Here is a 19833-nt window from a genome sequence, read left to right on the forward strand (position 1 = left end):
AATCTAGGTGTTTGTAAAATCTATTTGTCCTTATAAATGTTTAGTCATTTTTCCAATTTGATTATCCCCTGTTGTCTAAAAAGACGGACACCAAGTAAGAGTCTTTCTAGCATAGCCTTCACATTCTTTCTGCTACATTCCACAGGGAGATTTCAGATCTTATCTCATTCCTAGGTTTCAGCGTGAACTAAAGAGAGCAGATCCCCTTTCAAGCCTGGATTTTCCTTGCCAGATACTGACATGTTGACAGCTCATGGATCTTGACTTGGGTGAGGGGTGGATGCAAGTGCATCATGCAAACAAAAAAAAAAAAAAAAAAAGAAAGAAAATTTAGCAGCATCACACTGAGGAGCTTATGTCATATTAAATTTCTTGGTGTTATTTTGAAATAAGCTTGATCTCCTTATTCAGATCAAAAGAAATTAAAATCTCTCTCCCTCTCACTGTTGCAGGTTTTCTCATTTGGTTCAGAAGGAAACATTACAATCTTCACTTTTCTTTTATTATAAAAATAATTTGTGCTTCAGGGGGAAAACAATGTATCAACAAAAATGGAAAGCCCTGGTCCCCCAGAACCACATGAATCCCTCTCCCGTGGGGCAAACTGCTGGTTTCTGTATGTTGTGCCCTCGTCTTGGGTTTCTCTTTCCCTTTACAGATGGTTGGTTGTTTTCCCCATCTGAAAAGTGGAAGAGAAAGAAAAAGGAACATTGATTTCCGTATCTCAAGCACAAATGCAAGATTATCAACACAAAGTAATAGACCTCTGTCCCATCTGATGGCCTCCTACGTTGCCTACAATCATTTTATAAAAAACATACCTCTCATTGTGTTTTTTTGTCTTTTTCCTTTGTGGGTTTTTGTCTTTGTTTTTGTTTTTGTTTTTTTTGCCAGCCTCAGAGCGTCTGGAGCTTCTTTTACTTTTCTCATGGATTTGTACCATCCCTGTTGAATGTCCAGTCCACGAAACCTTCTTCCTGATTAATAAGTACTTTCTAATATAATCATTCTTTAAGTTAGATATCTGAGCCCTCACCAGGAAATTTGTTGGGATTTGAATGTGTTGGCATCTGTTCTCCTGTATGAGTCACTTCTGTCACTTCTCAGATATTCAAGTATTTTTGATTTATAAAAATGAAAATTTCATATGCTTCAAACTAACATATTCCCTGCTTGGCCTTTTTCAATCCCATCCTAATAGACAGCTCCTTATAACTCTCTCTGGTATTTTTATATACTGGAAAGTATTTAAAAGGCATTAAGACGACAATCACACACAAGAAATATTTTAAAAAGGAATTAAGACAACTTGAGCCATTCTTTCTCCTAGTGTCTTTTAGAATGAAATTTTGCCTGTCATTTTTCTGATCGTCTTGATATCTATTTAACTAGGGTATTCGTCAGACTTGTCCTGAGAAATTCTATTCCCAAAGAGCAAAAACTACACATTGTTTGTTTTATTTTGGTGATCCCAAGTGTGAGAGTGGCATAATGGACTTTGATAAAGAAAATTAGGGGCAAGAGAATCTGTGTGATGACTGAGTAACCTCATAAAGGTCAATTTTGAAACCAAAGATCAGTAGGGAGCCATCCCAGCGTCTACGAATTAGGAAAATAGAATGAAAGGCAACGTTTGAGACATACCAATGGCCCAAAAAATGTGTATTAAAAGCCTATAAATCCCAGACATAACATGTGGATATGTTTGTGGTATATGATATTTGGTGTTATTTTTGTCTATTTCATCAGTCTTCCCATGTAAATAGGTTCATCTTATAATAACAGTCTCATGACATCAGGAAGTAAGTTTCTCTGATAACTCACTTTCTCAGGAGCTTCTTGGCAATGCCCTGAACCTAGCTGGAGCTGGAGAAATATTTGATGATAGTGATTTTATGAAGAATAGTCCAGAGCTGTTGCAAACAAAATCAGGGTGTTGCACTGTAGCCAGGCTCCTAACTTACAGTCAAAGGCAGCCCTGGATGGGGTCCATAATCTGAGCCCAACGCCTTACAGTCTGGCCTCTTGCCTTTGTGGTGTGGGAATAGACGTGGAAGAATTTTGTAAAATATAAAAGATCTCTAAATCTAAGGGCTTATGGAGGACACTGTGTACACATAATCTAGGTCACAAAAGGAGATACAAGACAAGTAGAGTTTATTAGGTGATAAACTGGCAAATGACATGGTTGCAAAGAAGACAATTCAAATGACCATAGATGTAGAAAACAAATTATGAACACAATGAAGAAGTGTAAAAGGAAGACATTTTTAGAGGTGAAAAAATTAACCAATTATTCAGACAGTCAGCAGGGGTGGAAGATGGGGATGCAGAATCGGATGCTTATCCAATTTCTAATGACACTCATTAGCTAATCCCAAACTATCACTAGTGGCCAGGAAGCCTAACTTTTCAACAAGGGCAATGAAGACTAGGATACGTTTTTTCAAAGTAAGTTCTGTTATTTCCTGATAACCTATTATTCCACCAGAGGGATATATAAGTAGCCTGTTTTACACATATCTCAAACCCTCAGGAAAGGAGTTAACTCCATTGACCTGAACTACCAGGAAAGAGGGGGAAGGGAGAGTAAGTCACTTAATGCAAGGGTGGCCAACTGCCATGGATGCACCAGGTGTGCTTCTCTGAGGACAGACTTGTATGAAGAAAGTTAATATTTACCAGTTTAGAGCAAAGACAAAGAGGAGAAAGCAGTGATTTGGGAACTAAACAGAATGAAGATTTTATATTCTGAAAAACAGAAAACTGTATAAATGTGATTACAAACAACAACAACAATAATAAATTCTCTACTGTATACTACCTACTGGTGCAATAGCTGAGAAATAGATTGTTAAAAGTCTTCATGAACATTGGAAGTTATTTGGAGGGTCAGCATGCCAAACAGCTCTTGTACTTGAAATCCTGGTACACATACTGCAAATATCGGGCCGCTCACTACTTCCTGAGAGAGTCTCTTCCTTGTTCCAGTCAACTCAGATGGTATGAAAAATATCTCTGATGCTCATACTCATCCAGTCTCTTTATGTCTTAGATTCCCCATGATTTTCAAATATTGCCAGCAAGCGTTCAGTGTCCTCCCTTGGCAGGTGTTTCAGTGTTTGGGAAGTAATTTGTCTGAGGTCAGAAAACTAGAACGCATTTAGAGAAACTAAATTTTCTCCTACACTGTTAACATAGCACCCATTTGGGACCATTAATTCCTCTTTCCAATTTTCTTTCTACGCAATTCTGTTCAAATATTACCTTTGCATACATAAGCAATATTGAGAAGTCCTCCTTTTTATGTCACAAGCATAATTTTCCCAGTGGATCTGAAATGAAATCTTATTTCTTCTTATAATCACTTATTTGTGTGAGAAAAAAATACTCTTTTTTTTTGGCCTTACTTCGTTGTTTGTTCTAGACGTTAAGTATGCTTGTGCTTTGTTATATTTGTTACTATGGGGCACCTAGAGGGGATGCTTAGGAAGAACTGGGCTGACTGCTAAGAAGCATCCTTAAGAGCTAGAAGATCACAGAAATTTGCCCTTTTCCGTCTTAATCTTTGGTCTAAGCAAGAATCCGAATGAGGCTGAAGAACTTGGTTTTTATCATGCCCTTATCTTGGATGAGGAATGCTTCTGTTTAGAAAGAGGGTCTGCAGGCTTTCTGGCCGGGGACGGGTTACGACCCCCGTGAACACAGGGGTAATAAGGGATAAATGAAACATGCATTCTTTCCCTATCGAATTACACTATCTGCACTCTCATGGCTTTTTTGAAGTGTATCTTGGGCATGAAGGAAGAAACTGATAACGGTCCTTTCTGGTGCTGTAAATCAAGGATCCTCAAAGGAGAAGGCCTGGGGAGAGCTAACGCAGGATTCTACTCCTGGGAAAGGCCTCTCCTTGAGAGATCTTCGTGGTATCAGGACAGAATGGGACTGGGAAGAGATTGTTGCGTCAGTTTTGAGGTTAGACAGGGTCTCTAGGGCCCTCTAGGGCCTAGTTTCCACTAACATTTGTAAACGGACACACGTTTTGTAGACTCTTTCAGATCTTCCCATAAGTTCTAGGCAGCAGAGTGGCTAGAGGGAAAACGAGGAGGGCAACCTAAAATTTTGGGTTTGATTCACTGGTCTGGCAGAAGCTAAGGAGCCGCGGAGCCTCCCTGGGCATCTCAGATGAGGGACTGGAGATCTGAGGCATCAAAGGACCGGGAAGAGGGAGAGCAGTGGACTGCAGGCACAGATACCAAAATGCTGAAGGGATTTGAGGAGCAAAGGCAAAAGACCTGTGTTTGAACACACCATCCATTATGAAACATGCCCATGTTTGCAACTATGTCAGATTTATAAATTGAGCCTCTTTTATTCCACTTAATTTAGTCCCTACTTATGAATGAATTATTAGGAACTCAGCCTCATAACAAAAGGAATCAAGAACCTAAGATCAGCCTTCTAACCATAAGGTGCCCCCCACCCCCCATGAAGCCTGAATGCAATGGTGTGGGTGTGTGGGGAACTAGTAAATGGGAATGAAAGGACAATTTCAATGAAGATCTGTGATTAATCTTATAAAACCCGGCTCAGTTATTCTGTCCTAAACCGTGGACACCCTCAGATGATCTTCTATATCCAAATAAAATTATCAATGTGGCTTCTGGTCACAGGACCTGGGAAGAGATTGGAAGTACTTTGTAAGTGTGTAAAATGCTTTCCTAAGGGAAGTATTTAAAGGACTCAGGGCTCATATCCTTCTGAGTTTTTAAGATGAGTAGGGATTATTAGGAAATTAACCAGAAAGGCCCTGTTATAGCTAGAAAGACCATTCAAAGTTATCATAAAAGGTAGGTAAAAGGAAACAGGAATAACGAAGCAATTGGGGGAAAACATTATTATGTAGAAATATCGAGAAATTACAGTTACCAGGACCTGAACATTCAGCCTTGAGGATATGATTTTTAAAGCAATATTATGGGACTGAGCTGGAATCTCAGTAGGAAAGAAGATCTTGTCATCATTTACAAAAGCTCTCCAACCACCAGCGCTAAGGCTACACAAAGAGGCTGAAATGTTGTAATCAACTCTCTGATCAACTAAAACTGACAATTCTTAATATTCTAAATTTCTCTATTTGCAGAATACCCTTTATTTTCCTAGAAGAAGGTCTAGATTTTTTTAGTTTAAGTGGGAATCATTATAATTTTACTTCTGATAATTGATCCTATATTTTCTATGTGTTACCGCCAAGCCTGTAAGATTCCTATTTCTTTGGTGACTAATTTGTGACTAATTTTGTGACCTCTTTTGTTGTTATTTCTGAAAGTTTTCCCATTCTCCCTAAATTAAATGAAATCTGTGCCAGAGTTTGGGCTTGGAATCTAACGTTCATTCTTGTTTCAAGCACATACACAAGAAAAATCCCAAGGTGCACTTTCTGAATCATGTACTGTGGGAGAGACTCCAAAAAGAACGTTTCCAGTGGTGAAAGAGCTGAGCGTTCCCACTTTGAATGGAGGAAACAAAGATTGAGACTGGTTTTCTGACATTAATCTGTTCTTCCCATAACAGTGTTACATTGCGCTACAGCCCTAATCTAGGGATTCACTTTCATGTTGGATCCAAATCATAAGAAGAGTAAATTGACTATAATATAATCACTAGTGTAACTCATGGGAGGGAGAGAAGGAGCATGATGGCTGTGTCACTCATCACAAGTTAGTAACGTTAGATTATGAGAGTGAACAAAGACACAAGAAGTGAGATCAATACAACGTTCTGATGATAACGCTACATCACTGAGGATTCTTTTTTTAAAATATTTTGGAACAGAAGAGAAAGGTGAATAAACCCCAAGTCATCCCAAAATACAATTAGAAATATCATAAATAGCCAATAGATACGGTAGAAATGAGCCAAAACATAAATACCATCATGGTTTCTCACAATGCAGTGGTACGAGTGAGGAGGCATGACAAGTGAGGACCACCGGGAGATATCACTCAAGACTCAAAATCTACACTAAAAGGGACCAAAATCAAATTATGTAAAGTCACCTTAAAAGGCAGGATGTCTTTAAAGTCTGAAGAATTGATTCAGATCTTAGTGAAGATATAAAAAATGTAAAACTTAAACGAGGGTGTTGGAAACCGTGGAAGCTCATAGTTAAGATGAGCGCTGAGATAAATGTGGGCAGTGCCCAGACGAGCACCGCTCAGGGGAGAGGGAGAGTTAGTCACGGGACTGTGAGTTTTCAAGATCCATTGGTGAGACCTATTGTGAAATGGATGCATCACATGCCATCCAAAGTTTGCTTCCTTTAACTTCCATACTGATCCCTTGCTCATGTGGTGGTTGAGAAGTTCCTGTCACAGTTTAATTCTCCTGAAAGTTCACAAATGGGTGTCCTTGCTTTGTGGGTTGGCCATGAGTCTGCTCCAAGACGTGGCTTCACCTTTGGTATATAAACACGGTCAGGTCTCCCCGAGTATGAAAGCTCAAGGCCAGTTCCCAATAACTTTATCAAGGCTGTGAAGTTTGCACTGAAAGCCTTTTGGAAGACAATCTTTCATTTTTCTCTCCAAGGGAATGCCAGTGATCACAACGGTGTGTATGTTTTCTTTAAAGCGTTATGCATTTGAACGCTTATGGATGTCAGAGAATGATAACATGTTAGTAAGCAATCAACTAAATAATGATGGGGCCAGGCAGGGAGTGCTTAGGGGCCTCAAAGAATCTCAGGCATGGAAGGAATCCTGATAAACCTCCTGCCAAGCGGTGGCCAGTTCCAATGCTTGAATGTCTAGTAATCAAAAATTCATACACCCAGGGTGGTCTGCTCCAACCTTGGGCAGCATTTTAAAAGTTTCTCCACATTTCAGGTTACATTCACTCTAGGCCCCCTGAACTTTTTCTCCACTAGAAGCGTCCGTGACCGTACAGTCAGTATGGCATTTCTGAACATTTCCCTACCCTTATGAGCTCTACCCTCTATTTCAGAGCCTCTGCCAGGAAATCACATTCTTTTTCCTCTAATGATGGCAATTATCTTCCTGCTCTGTAATGCAGCTCCTGACTGGTTATCACGAATTTTAAGATAGTCTTTCTGAGGCAAATCTATCATCATTAACTTTGCTCACCGGGTCCTCCTCATTGTTAAAATTAAGCTCAGAGTGGTTTTCCCGAGTGCCTAAGAACTTTCTCCTGTTTTACTTGCACCGAGGTCCCCCATGCAATACCTAGAGATGTGGATGCCCCTTTACCCCTTTTCCTTGCATATGTGCCTATTTTGTGACGTGCATGTTCAATGCATCATCAATTTTCTGTGTCTGGTCAGGAACAAGTATAGCATGCCCACACAGAGTCTCATCTCTGCATCTCTCCTCTGTATTCATCCGTGTGTTCTCCACTGTAGAAGAAGACAGCAGAGGCTGGACCACGGAGATGGAAATCAGATAGATGAGTCGTCACTTGAGTCATGTTCTGCTACCTAACAGCTGCAGGCTTTCGGGAAAATAACTCAATGCATTCCAATGAGTTTTCATTGTTTTTGCATATATATCATTGGGGAACTTTGTACCTGAATTCTTCTTTCAGTATCGTGCCTGCTGTACTACATATTAAGTTGATTCATGGAATCAACATGGAATTTTGTCTTTCCTTCCCTCCCTGGTTGGGTAGGCCAGACATGATCCCGCATAGACGCAGCTCTCTCGAACTACTCTTCCTCTATCATTAGTGATATAGGCTCATCATCCCCATTTCCAGCGTCTAGTTTCATCTCCTGTTTGTTTTCCACTAGAAGCACCATAAGAGTAGCGACCGTGAATGTCTTGTTCTCTTCTATAGTCCCAGCACCTGGCACAGTGCTTAACATACAGCAAGTACCCAATACATCTTGTTGAAATAAAGGACCAGCTTAACATCCGGATGTAACTGTTAGTTCTCATTCTCCCCCAGAAAGTCCCAATTGTTGATAGGAAAGAGAGATGAAAAAATGTGAAAGCATCAAGTAAAGCACTTTCATGTTCAGGGCTTCATAGACCCGTGTTCCCTCCCCAGCCTGGGTTGCGGAGCACAGCACACGCAGTGAGTGTGGCATAAACAGCCCAGTGTTTGAAGCGATAAACTGTTGGCTAGTGGTGCAACTTTGAGCAAGTTACTTCATCCCCCTTAGTCTCTGTTTCCTCATCTGCAAAATGGGAATAATAAAACCTTGCTGGATTATGAATTAGAAATGATAAGAAAATATCACACCTCATATTTGTAGTCACTCATGATACATGATACGTGACAGTCCCTCAGCTCATCCCTGCCCTGTCACGTCATGCGTCAGGGGAAAGAGCACTTAGCAAGTCCAATAAGCTGGTATCCTCTTCACAGAATTCCTCCTACCTGTTGAAACTTCTAGAACCTAACCACAAGGAGAGGGCTCTGGCCACAAAATATTCTTTTCCTTCCAGAGCCAGCATCAGGGTTTTTTCCCCAGGAAATATGTGGATATCCTCTTTATTGTTCAGTTCTTCTTCAGAAAATCTGGCTCCCACTTTGGAGGCCTACCCTTGTGTCTGTTACATCCGCTGGGGCTTCTAGGAGCGCTCGGTTTCTTTTCTTGTTTTTCCTCAAATCCTTCTGTTTTCTGATTCTGATGTTGAGTGTCTTTGGCTTCATCTTTGCCCCACAAAATCCAGAAACTGGTTGTATCAGAGGGTTATATACCCATTGCTCTTACTTCAATTCCTAGGATTCTGTAAGTATATAATTTCCTTGTAATGCTCTGATCAGGAACTAAATAGATGCAGAGTTTGAAGGCACCCACACCTTGTGTGCTTTGCAGAGTGTTTTTCAGTCTTTTTTTGGTCCATATTCTAACTGCTAAAGTTGCATAACTAATTACCCCAAAACCTAATGATGTAAAACAGCTGCTTATTGTCTTTGTAGATTCTGTGGGTCAGGAATTCAGACAACGATGCTCTGGTGCCTCAAGCATCAGCTGGAATACTCAAAGGCTTGGAGTTAGAATCATCTGAAGACTTGTTCACTCATCTCTCTGTTAGTTCCTGAGGGCTATCAGCTGAGGGAGGAGGGAACTGAGTTTCTCTCCACGTGGCCTCTTGGCGTAGACCTCACAGCATGGTGACTGGCTAACCCCAGAGTGAGCATCCTCAAAGAGCCAGAGAGCCAAAAAGAAGTTACAGCCTTCTAATGACCTGGCCAGGAAGTCACAGATCATCTCTTCTGCTGTGCTCTTTGTCAGAACAGTCATAAACCCTCACTGATATTTGAAGGGAGAGAAATTAACCTGGTAACTGTCTGTTGAGTAAGCAGGACTCTAGCTACTTCTGTGGCTATTTTTGGAAAATACAATCTGGGACACCAGGTGAATGAGACCAAGCAAGACTGCCATTTTCACGACACAGATAGAGGAAAAAAGTACTTTTAGGTGAGCCTCCTTCTCAATGTTCTAGGATAGTGCCAGGAAATATTTCATGGAGATGAATTGCTCAGTTGCAGACCAGAGCCCTAAAACAACGAGGATCTTACTTCATTTACTTGAGACCTTAACACCAGCTGCTATTGTTTGTAAGCATGTGGAAAATGGTGTTGGGAGCTGTTATCCTAGGAAGAAAAGTGATTTGCATGTGAAAGGCATCATTGTTTCCTTTGGTAGACAAGCAACTCAAATTGTACACATTCTCAAAACTCAGTCACCAAAGTTATTTCTACTTGCAGTAAAATCTGAATAAAAATGTCCTGGATCAGGAGTCAGACTGATGAGGATTTTTAGGCTGCTTAATTTTAAAATGGCTTATGATGAGGATTTTTAGGCTGGTTAGTTTTAAAACTACAGATGAGATTCAGGCTCCAAGGAGTGGAATTTGTTTGCCCCTTTGTTGGGAAACATTTACATTTCTAAGGGAAACCTCTATCTGTGAAGATGCCTCCCTCTCTGTGCCAGGAAGAAGGGGGGATGGTCTTATCTCTAGAAGCTCTTAATCAATGCCAGAGGCAAGAACTTAAGTTGGTTACTGTCTGGCAACCTCATGTAACTCACCCTCCCCCCCAACAAATCCTCCTTTGTCTTTAGCCGAGGATAAAATTCAAGTGGTGACTTCTGCCATTTACTCAATCCGGTTTGATTCTTATCTAAAAGTTGTGGGACTGCCAAATGGCCAGACCAAACGGGCACCGATACCATTTTAACTTTTTTACATATTCTTTGTCTTGTAAAGAGATAACTCACATACCTATGCCTTAAATTTAGCCCTAACCCTCAACTCGGGGCAGCAGCAGGAGCTCTGACTGCCCGTGGGTCCTGTCCCCACGCACCAGCTCTGCCTGCCCATGGGTCCTGTCCCCATGCCAGCGGGGGCAGCAGAAGCAGCAGCAGCAGAAGCTCTGACTGCCCATGGGTCCTGTCCCCATGCTATTCCACACTATTCTCTAAATAAAAGAGCACTCCTGCCAGATCTTGAGAGTCTAAGAAATCTTTCTTTCGACGACTCGGCTCACCGACCCCGCATCAAGACCATCTGGGTATTGGACCCAATCCTATTGGACCCAATTACTCGCTGTAGGACATGAGGCAAGTGACGTTTCCCGTTTGTAAAGTGGAGATGGTCGTCCTTGCTCTGCCCAGCATGTGGGGGTTACCATGACACTGAAGAGATAACAAGAAATGCAATACACATGCAAGGACTTTTAAAGGAATAGCTGTGCAAAACCAAATCCCAATGTGTGGTCCACAATAGTAAAGACTGGGAGATCATTCTCAGTGATCTCGAAAGCAAGGAGTAGGACTCAGGAATGCGGAATACATTGATAATGTAACCGAAAGTTCGGTCCCTGAACCCGATGCCAATCCAAATAACGAGAACAGAGTCTTGAGTGGAAGAGGAAAGTTTTTACTATTCCAGACACAGGGAGCAAAGCAAGGGCTCATGACTCAAAAATTGCCAGCTCTCTGATGAGGAACGGGTAGGGATTTTTATTTGGGCTTTTGGGTAGGGGATGGGGAACATGTAGCTTGTGCAGGTCGGCGCTTTTCCTCCAGCCTGCGCTTGGCTTTGAGAGGCTGCTTGCAGCGAGGCGGGAGGGATGATGAGACAGGAGGAGGGCAGGTGGGCGTCCTTTGCCGCTGTCTCCTCTTCCTGCTTGAGGCGGGTTGAGGAGCTGAGGTCTGGGAAGCCTCCGTTCCTTGATATTCTTGAGTCAGCAGCTTTCCTGGCAAACTTCAAGGACACATGATTAGCTAAACTTCAGTGTGCCTCCAACTCCAGGCCTCCTGGGCTTTTTAGCAATTTATAACTCCTATTTAGTTGTAAAGCTCAAGGAGTCAAAGGTTAAAGAAACAGGTATTTACATATGAGTGGAGCTAGAGAAGCAGGAAAGGGGGTGGTGGGTTTTAGTTTTAACCCCATATATGCTGGGTTCAATGTGGGGGAACTGATATCAGGGCTGGTGTTAAGCGCCTGTGCCAATGAGACATTGATATTGATCAGTTGCAGGGACTTAAGAGAACAGCCCTGAGAATTTGCTTTTTAAGATGCTTCGAGGGAAACGGGGATGAGCACTGTTCCCAGGCTGAGATCATGATTTGATGTCAAGATAGACCAAGCAGACCAGCACCTGGCATGTCGATCTACAGGAAGCAGCAAAGAAACAAATAAAAGTGAAACAGGCTCCACTCCACGAAGAAACCTCACAATTTAGCAAGGTAATTAACAGAATGTTTGATCGTCAACAAAGCCTGGGGACTGAGTTTATCCGCAAGTTTGATTGACAGGCCTCTCATTTAGGAGAAAATGCCAATTTGTTTCCTAAAGTGGCTGTACAAATTTGTACCTCTCTCTACCCCTCCTCCAACATGCAAGAGGTTCTGGGGCTTCACAGCCTCCCTGATTCTTGGTCTTGTCAGAATTTTAAATTGTTTCCCAATATGGCGGTGTCAATTGGAACCTTCTTGAGGTTTTGATTTGTTTTCTCAATTACTTACAATTTTGAGGGTTTTTCCATGTTTATTGGCTATATGTGTAAAATTCCTATCCACATCTTTTGCCCAATTTTCTATTGAGTCGTTTATGCTTACTGGTTTGTGGGAGTTATTTATATGTTCTTGAGACAGATCCTTTGCTCCATGTGCGAACTGTGACTCTCTTCTCTCAGTCAATACCATGTGGGACAAAAGAGCTGAGCTCTGTCTGCCTGTGAAATTGTGAGAAAGAGTAAATAGTTGTTCTTTAGTAACACATAGTTTGCAACACGACAAGAGATAAAATAATTTTATTTTGTTATTACTTTAAAGATCTATCTTATCCATATTTTATGCCCAACTTTTTTTTCCACAAAATTATTTAATTTTGTCTTGTACCTTTTTAGCTCATCAATCTTCCCAGCATTTTATCGATTTTGTTCACTTTTTAAAAAAGACAAAACTTTTGGCTTTGTTGAACTTCACTGTTTTTCCTTTATTTTCTGTTGTACTCATTTCCACTCTTAAGTATTTGTTTTCTTCTACGCAGTTGGGGGCAATGCTTTTGCTTGTCCTTTAGTTTCTTAAGATGAGGCATTTCACTCATTAGTTTTGAGGTTTTCCTCTCTTCTAATATAAAGATTTAAACACATAAATTACCCTCAAAACACTGCTTTTGTTGCATCCCGTGAATTTGGTGTCACGTTTGATTATTATCGAATTCTGTACATTTAGACAATTCCTCTACACATTCCACTCTGTGTTTTTGCCGTTTATCCACTTTCGCCACCCATCTTAGCTCTGTGTGTCACAACTAGGAAGGGGTGCTACGGGCATGTAGCAGGTAGAGGCCAGGATGCTGCTAAACATTCTTCGATGTTCGCAACAACGCCCCTCATCCCCACCAACAAAGAGTTATCTGGACCAAAAGGTCAACGGCGCCAAGGTTGAGGAACCCTGATTTAGACCAACATCTAAATAAAATGAACAAATATTATTATCTCAACTTATCTCCTTCCCTGTTATGAGCTAGGCAGTCTTTTCAGAGAATCTCAGATATATCTGGGTTTGATCCGTGCTTCAGCTTCATCTCATAAAGCTCACGATGGTGTTTCGTAGAGGTTGTGAATGGCTCAAAGGTAAAATTTCCATGATGTGATTAGATCAGTTCCCAGTACTATGTCTTTCCTTATTCCCTCGCTGATGTTCTGGTTAAGAGAAAAAATGGACTGAAAGTTTAGAGGTACATAAAACATGGCTGAGAGTATGTGTTTTACTTGATCCCGTTTTTATATTTCACACTAAATGTGGCCAGATGAACGAGACCATTCTGGGATGCCATCCCTTGACATGGAAGAGCAAGTGTCTTTAGATGAGCCTCTGGGTTAAATATACCAGCACAGTGCCAGGAATACAGTGGACGCTTAAATAGAGAGGATGGCTCTTAAATCCAGCCTACTGGCCTCATATGTGCAAACAGTCTTTGAGGTGCAAATAGTCTTTGCAACTGGGTGGGAGACTACATTTGTAAACAGAAAAATTCTCTCCATTTGGAAAAGTTTATTTTCAATTGTACACGGGTGATCCAAGGCAACCACCTTCCCAGTCCTCTGACCACTGTTTTCTTTGTGCTTCTAGTGAGTACAAGACCTGGAGCTAGAATCAGAGGCCCTAGCCCTTGAGTAAATTCTGTCCACAACTAGCAAGTGGTTTTTACTCATTTGTAAGAGGAAGGTGATCATCTTGGTTCTGTCAGTTCAGAGGTCATTTTGAGGCTCAGAATAAATCATACTTGTGAAATGAAATATAATGTAAGGATTTGAAAGTAAATGCTGTACAAAAAATAAAATCACACTATAGGCTGGAAGATAGCAAAGACTTTATTGGGAAAGAAGCAGAGAAGCTTCCCCAAGGCTGGGAAGGCAATGCAAAGTAACCAGGAAGAAGAAGAAGTGAGAAGAACCATGCGTCCACTAGAAGAAATGATTATGGAGAAATAGTAAACATGGAAAAACCTAAGAAAACTGTCACAGGAATTTGTGCTGTAGGTTACTTAGAGGGAAAATGGTGATCATTTTTGCAAGGCTGACACAGTTACCATAGGTCAGGGAGACCTAAGACCTGCAGCTGGCACAGAGATCAACAGCAAATAAAGATGAAGAAAATTAGACTGAAGTTGACTGCGTCTTACTACACCTATTCACAGAGCCTTTTAATCAAGAATATGACTAATAGAAAGATGGCGGCAGCATGCTGGACAGAGGCAGTGGCAGTAATGGAGAGCTGACAGGTTGGTTGTCAGAAGGTTGATCTGTGTCACATGATTCTATGGTGGGGTGATCAGCAGCAGGAAGGCTGGCAGCAGCTGGACTCACAGCAGGCTGGGCGGCAGCAAGGCTGGCAACAGCTGGATCCGCAGCTCTGGGCTTGGCAACAAGGCAGGCAGACGCAGGTAGGGTGGTAGCAGGTTCTCCGGCAGTACACGGGTCCAGAGCAAGCTGGCTGGCAGCAGATGGTTTGACAGGAAGCTGGGGGGCAGCAAGGTTGGCAGCAGCTGGACTGACTGCAGGTTTGTCCACAGCAGCTGGACTCAGAGCAGGTGGGCTGGCAGCAGGGAGTGGGGCAGCAAGAAAGGCGGCAGCTGGTCACACAGGTTGGTTGGTAGCAGGTGGTCCTAGAGCAGGTGGTTTGACAGCGAGTCTGGGGACAGCAGGGCTGGCAGCAGGTGGACTCACAACAGCTGGACCCGCTGCGGGTGGGCTGGCAGCAGGTGGTCCTGCAGCAGGTAGGCTGGCAGCAAGGGGAGCAGCAGGAGTGGGTCATGGTGTCAGGGGTGGAGGGTGGGCTCCTGTTCAGAGGTGAGTTTTCAAGAATCTGATGACTCCTTCTGTTCTGGGGCTTTTATACACTGACCCCCCAAATTTGGGCCAATGAGCAGGACTTTGCTTGTTGTTGTTTACGTTGTCTTCCAGAGTCGCTGGCGGAGTTGTCATAGAGGAAGCTGTACCCTAAATGTTATGAATCTTTAGAAATTAACTGTTTAATCTGTTTCCTAGTTGAAAATAACTCATAGAAACCTTTTTCAGATAAAAGGAAGGCAGTCACATCATCAGCATCGTTCCTGCTTCCATCACAATCTGATCATGTGATATATTTCCTGCTGACCTGGGGAAGTCAGAGCAGTTGTCCCTCCCCAGCTTTGTCCCTTTGGTGTATGCAGATTGGGAAGTGTCCCTGGGGAGGGGCATGATGCTGATATGTTCACAGTGAGGAACTGAATCCATGCTGAGTCCTGGTCTGTTTCCCCACAAAGCCTGAATCATGACAATAGAGGCATCTCTCTCTGTAGCACCCTACCCACCTGTGTATCCCAGTGCTATCAAAGACACTTGGGTGGAGGGTGTTGGCACAATCTCTTCCATATGACAAAGCAGGACCAAAGCAGGAGGGCTGAAGCAGAGGCACTTCCCTGGGACTAAGGAAGCATCAGTCAGTTTACATCCTGAGTGGCCAATTGTTGTCAATTCACTGGCTACACATTTTTTCTCTTTCTTTCTTTCTTTTCTTTTTTCCTTCCTTCCTTCCTTCTTTACTTCCTTCCTCCCTCCCTCTCTCCCTTTCTTTCTTTCTTTCTTTCTCCCTTTCTTCCTTCCTTTCTCTCTTTCTCTCTTCCTTTTCACCTTTCTCTCTCTCCCTTCCCTCCCTCCTTTCCTTCTGTCCTTACTTTTCTCCTTCCTCTTTCTTTCTTCTCTCTCCCATTTGCCCCCTCCCACTTCTTGTTTTAGAAATTGTGACTGTCTACCACACTGATCTGAGTGGAACAAATGGTAGATTGTAGATTATGTTTTTTAATATCCCACCCATATATCTTGCATCTCAGTGTGTTCGGGCCAATTTCCCCCTGCCGGGTCTGCACCTCTGTCTACGGGCTCTCTTCATGCAACGACCGAAAGTCCTGCTGCCTTTACATGCTAACTGAGGAAACATTCAACCAATGCTTCTAGAGAGTTGGTTTGTAAAGACTCCAGCTCCCTCATACGTCGTTCTTTTGATTCCCCTGAAACACGAGTTTTTATTTCCCTTAAATGCTTTGTATTTGCTTCACAAAACACAGGAGGTTGTTTTGTTCCCTTCGATGGTTCAGAGGTTATGAATTCCTCAAAGTCATACATGCCTATTGCATAGTTTCCCAATCCCCACCTTTCTCCTCACTTAATTTTCTTAACATTTTGATCAGGAGGACAAATTTTCTTATAGTTGGGGACCATAATATGTTTTGCAGGAATTAATTAATTCCTTTTTTACTCTGTCAATAAGTACTCTGGACAAGTAGCCCACACAAGAATTTGATTACATGATACTTGTGATGTATAATAAGGAATATATATATTTGGTCATCCTTCAGGGTTCCTGGCTCACAGCTCCCAAAACCCTTGGAATTTCTTAAATGCTGAGAGTGATAAAGGTCTTTTGTTATGTTAATGAGGCGACTTTTGGAAAGCACCTAAATATGGAAGGCTGTTTGCCAGTGGAGCCAACCATGTGATTAGAGCCTTGGAGCTTTTGGTCCCATCCTCAGGCCAACCTCTGGTGGGGGGAGAGGGTCGAGGTTCTGGAGATGGAGTTCTATCACCAGTGGTCAGTGATTTAATCCATCATGCCTGTGTAACGAAGCCTCCATAAAAAATCCAAAAGGATGGTGTTTAAGAGCTTCCAGGTTGGTGAACGTGTGGAGATGCGGGGAGAATGGTGTGCCTGGAGACGTCATGGAAGCTCCACATCCCTTCCCACATACTTCGCCCTACGCATCTCTTCTGTCTGGCTGTTCCTGAGTCACATTCTTTTATAATAAACTAGCGATCTAGCAAGCAGAATGTTTCCTGAGTTCTGTGAGCCGCTCTAGCAAGTTAATGGAACCCAAGGAAGGAGAGGGTCAAGGGAATCTGATTTATAGGCAGTTGCTCAGAAGTCTAGGTAACAACCTGGGCTTGTGACTGGTGTCTGAAGTCCAAGGAGAGGGGCGTGGGAACCTCCAATCTATAACTGGTTGGCCAGAAGCACAGGTAACTTAGGCTTGTGCCTGGCATCTGAAGTGGGAGCAGGGGACAGTTTTGTGGGACTGAGCCCAGAACTGAGTTGAATTGTAGGATACCCAGCCGGTGTCGCAGAGAATTGCTTGGTGTGGGGAAAACCCTCCACATGTTTGCTGACCAGGAGTGAAATTTTGTGTGAGTCGTAGAGGAGACGCACAGGGAAGAAAGACATAGTAGGGAAGAGCTGGATGTTCCCTAGACAGAGAGGAAAAGCTGAAGGTTTTTCCATGTGCAATACCAAAGGGCAAGTCTCTTTAGATGAGCTTCTATCTTGTGAGGACACACTAGAGGCTCAAAAATGTTTGATGTAGATGAATTACTGAAGGGCTGGAGGGTCCTTGAAGTGAGGAAGGCTCCCTGCCTTCACAGGAGCTCTGAGATGCAGCCCTGGGGCCCTCACATGTAGCCGCTGTTCCCTGAGGTCCAGGACACTGATTGGGAAGAACTCCGGACACAGATGTTATCTGCACGTACAAGAGAATAGTCTTTCTTTGTCAAAGAAGAAGCCCACGTGAACGTCTTCCTAGTGCTCAGTCTCAGGGCTTTTTCCTACTTGTAAGTACCATTGAGCAGGAGTGGCTCTAGTCTTGGGTTTGAGTCTGTCCATATCAGCACCATAACATTCCACAATGATTTTTCTCATATGAAAAACGGAGATCATTTGTGGGGGATTGTATGAGGTTCAGAATGGATAGTGCATGTGCTATGCAAAATGTGGATAAATCTGTACATCAGAAATGCTGCACTATTAAACAAAACACAATATAGGATGAATATTGGTACAGGATTTATTAAGAAATATAGGGAAGACTCCATGCATCCAGGGAGACAAGTCAAAGTGATCATGAAAAGAAGAGAGCAGGGTACAAGAAACATGAGTATATTGAAAAGGAAAACATGATTGTGAAGCTTAATCAACAGCTGCAGAAACCTACGTAAAAGTGAGGAGGATTTCGTTTTCTAAGTTACTCAGAGGTAGAGGGTGAAGATGCTGACTTCAGAGTTAAAGGAGAGATCATGACTCCGGATGGAGGATGCATGAAGCTGGCACGTGATCCACAGACACAAGGAGGAGGAGAATTGGGGGAAGTCCTCTGCACTGCATCGAGCTTGTTCACAAGCTTTTCAACAGGCAGATAAGTAACAGAAATTTAGTGATAGCATGCTGGCTTTTAGCAATGTCTGGAAGTGAATTTGTCGTAGGAACGGCAAGGTGAGAAAAAGATTGGTTTGTGCAGACGGTGGTTCTTTGGTCGGGTGATCAGCAGCAGGAAGGCCGGCAGCAGCTGGACTCACAGCAGGCTGGGCGGCAGCAAGGCTGGCAACAGCTGGATCCGCAGCTCTGGGCTTGGCAACAAGGCAGGCAGACGCAGGTGGGGTGGTAGCAGGTTCTCCGGCAGTACACGGGTCCAGAACAAGCTGGCTGGCAGCAGATGGTCTGACAGCAAGCTGGGGGGCAGCAAGGCTGGCAGCAGCTGGACTGACTGCAGGTTTGTCCACAGCAGCTGGACTCAGAGCAGGTGGGCTGGCAGCAGGGAGTGGGGCAGCAGGAAGGGCGGCAGCTGGTCACACAAGCTGGTTGGTAACAGGTGGTTCTGCAGCAGGTGACTTGACAGCGAGTTGGGGGACAGCAAGGCTGGCAGCAGCTGGACTCACAACAGCTGGACCCACTGCAGGTGGGCTGGCAGCAGGTGGTCCTGCAGCAGGTAGGCTGGCAGCAAGGGGAGCAGCAGGAGTGGGTCATGGTGTCAGGGGTGGAGGGTGGGCTCCTGTTCAGAGGTGAGTTTTCAAGAATCTGATGACTCCTTCTGTTCTGGGGCTTTTATACACTGACCCCCCAAATTTGGGCCAATGAGCAGGGCTTTGCTTGTTGTTTACGTTGGCTTCCAGAGTCGCTGGCGGAGTTGTCATAGAGGAAGCTGTACCCTAAATGTTACGAATCTTTAGAAATTAAGTGTTTAATCTGTTTCCTAATTGAAAATAACTCATAGAAGCCTTTTTCAGATCCAAGGAAGGCAGTCACATCATCAGCATCGTTCCTGCTTCCATCACAATCTGATCATGTGATATATTTCCTGCTGACCTGGGGAAGTCAGAGCAGTTGTCCCTCCCCAGCTTTGTCCCTTTGGTGTATGCAGATTGGGAAGTGTCCCTGGGGAGGGGCATGATGCTGATATGTTCACAGTGAGGAACTGAATCCATGCTGAGTCCTGGTCTGTTTCCCCACAAAGCCTGAATCATGACAATAGAGGCATCTCTCTCTGTAGCACCCTACCCACCTGTGTATCCCAGTGCTATCAAAGACACTTGGGTGGAGGGTGTTGGCACAATCTCTTCCATATGACAAAGCAGGACCAAAGCAGGAGGGCTGAAGCAGAGGCACTTCCCTGGGACTAAGGAAGCATCAGTCAGTTTACATCCTGAGTGGCCAATTGTTGTCAATTCACTGGCTACACATTTTTTCTCTTTCTTTCTTTCTTTTCTTTTTTCCTTCCTTCCTTCCTTCTTTACTTCCTTCCTCCCTCCCTCTCTCCCTTTCTTTCTTTCTTTCTTTCTCCCTTTCTTCCTTCCTTTCTCTCTTTCTCTCTTCCTTTTCACCTTTCTCTCTCTCCCTTCCCTCCCTCCTTTCCTTCTGTCCTTACTTTTCTCCTTCCTCTTTCTTTCTTCTCTCTCCCATTTGCCCCCTCCCACTTCTTGTTTTAGAAATTGTGACTGTCTACCACACTGATCTGAGTGGAACAAATGGTAGATTGTAGATTATGTTTT

The 19833-nt window shown here is 43.2% G+C and overlaps 2 protein-coding genes across 2 annotated transcripts; both read right to left on the reverse strand.

Annotated features, from left to right (window-relative positions):
• Positions 1–13836: 13836 nt before the first annotated feature.
• On the reverse strand, positions 13837–14867 carry LOC103544968 (keratin-associated protein 9-7-like). The gene has a single exon (XM_008511734.2). The coding sequence runs from the start codon at positions 14795–14797 to the stop codon at positions 14315–14317; it is 483 nt and encodes a 160-aa protein (XP_008509956.2). The 5' UTR covers positions 14798–14867; the 3' UTR covers positions 13837–14314.
• A 2965-nt stretch (positions 14868–17832) lies between these two features.
• On the reverse strand, positions 17833–18876 carry LOC139073888 (keratin-associated protein 9-7-like). The gene has a single exon (XM_070560464.1). It carries the CDS (start codon positions 18809–18811, stop codon positions 18329–18331), a length of 483 nt encoding a protein of 160 aa, XP_070416565.1. The 5' UTR covers positions 18812–18876; the 3' UTR covers positions 17833–18328.
• Between the last annotated feature and the right edge of the window lie 957 nt (positions 18877–19833).

The sequence above is a fragment of the Equus przewalskii genome, chromosome 10 (genome assembly GCF_037783145.1).
Source record: "Equus przewalskii isolate Varuska chromosome 10, EquPr2, whole genome shotgun sequence".
Taxonomy (NCBI): Eukaryota; Metazoa; Chordata; class Mammalia; order Perissodactyla; family Equidae; genus Equus; species Equus przewalskii.

Coding starts and splice junctions, on each gene's coding strand:
- LOC103544968 (XM_008511734.2), bottom strand. CDS start 14,797: ATGACCCACTCCTGCTGCTCCCCTTGCTGCCAGCCTACCTGCTGCAGG.
- LOC139073888 (XM_070560464.1), bottom strand. CDS start 18,811: ATGACCCACTCCTGCTGCTCCCCTTGCTGCCAGCCTACCTGCTGCAGG.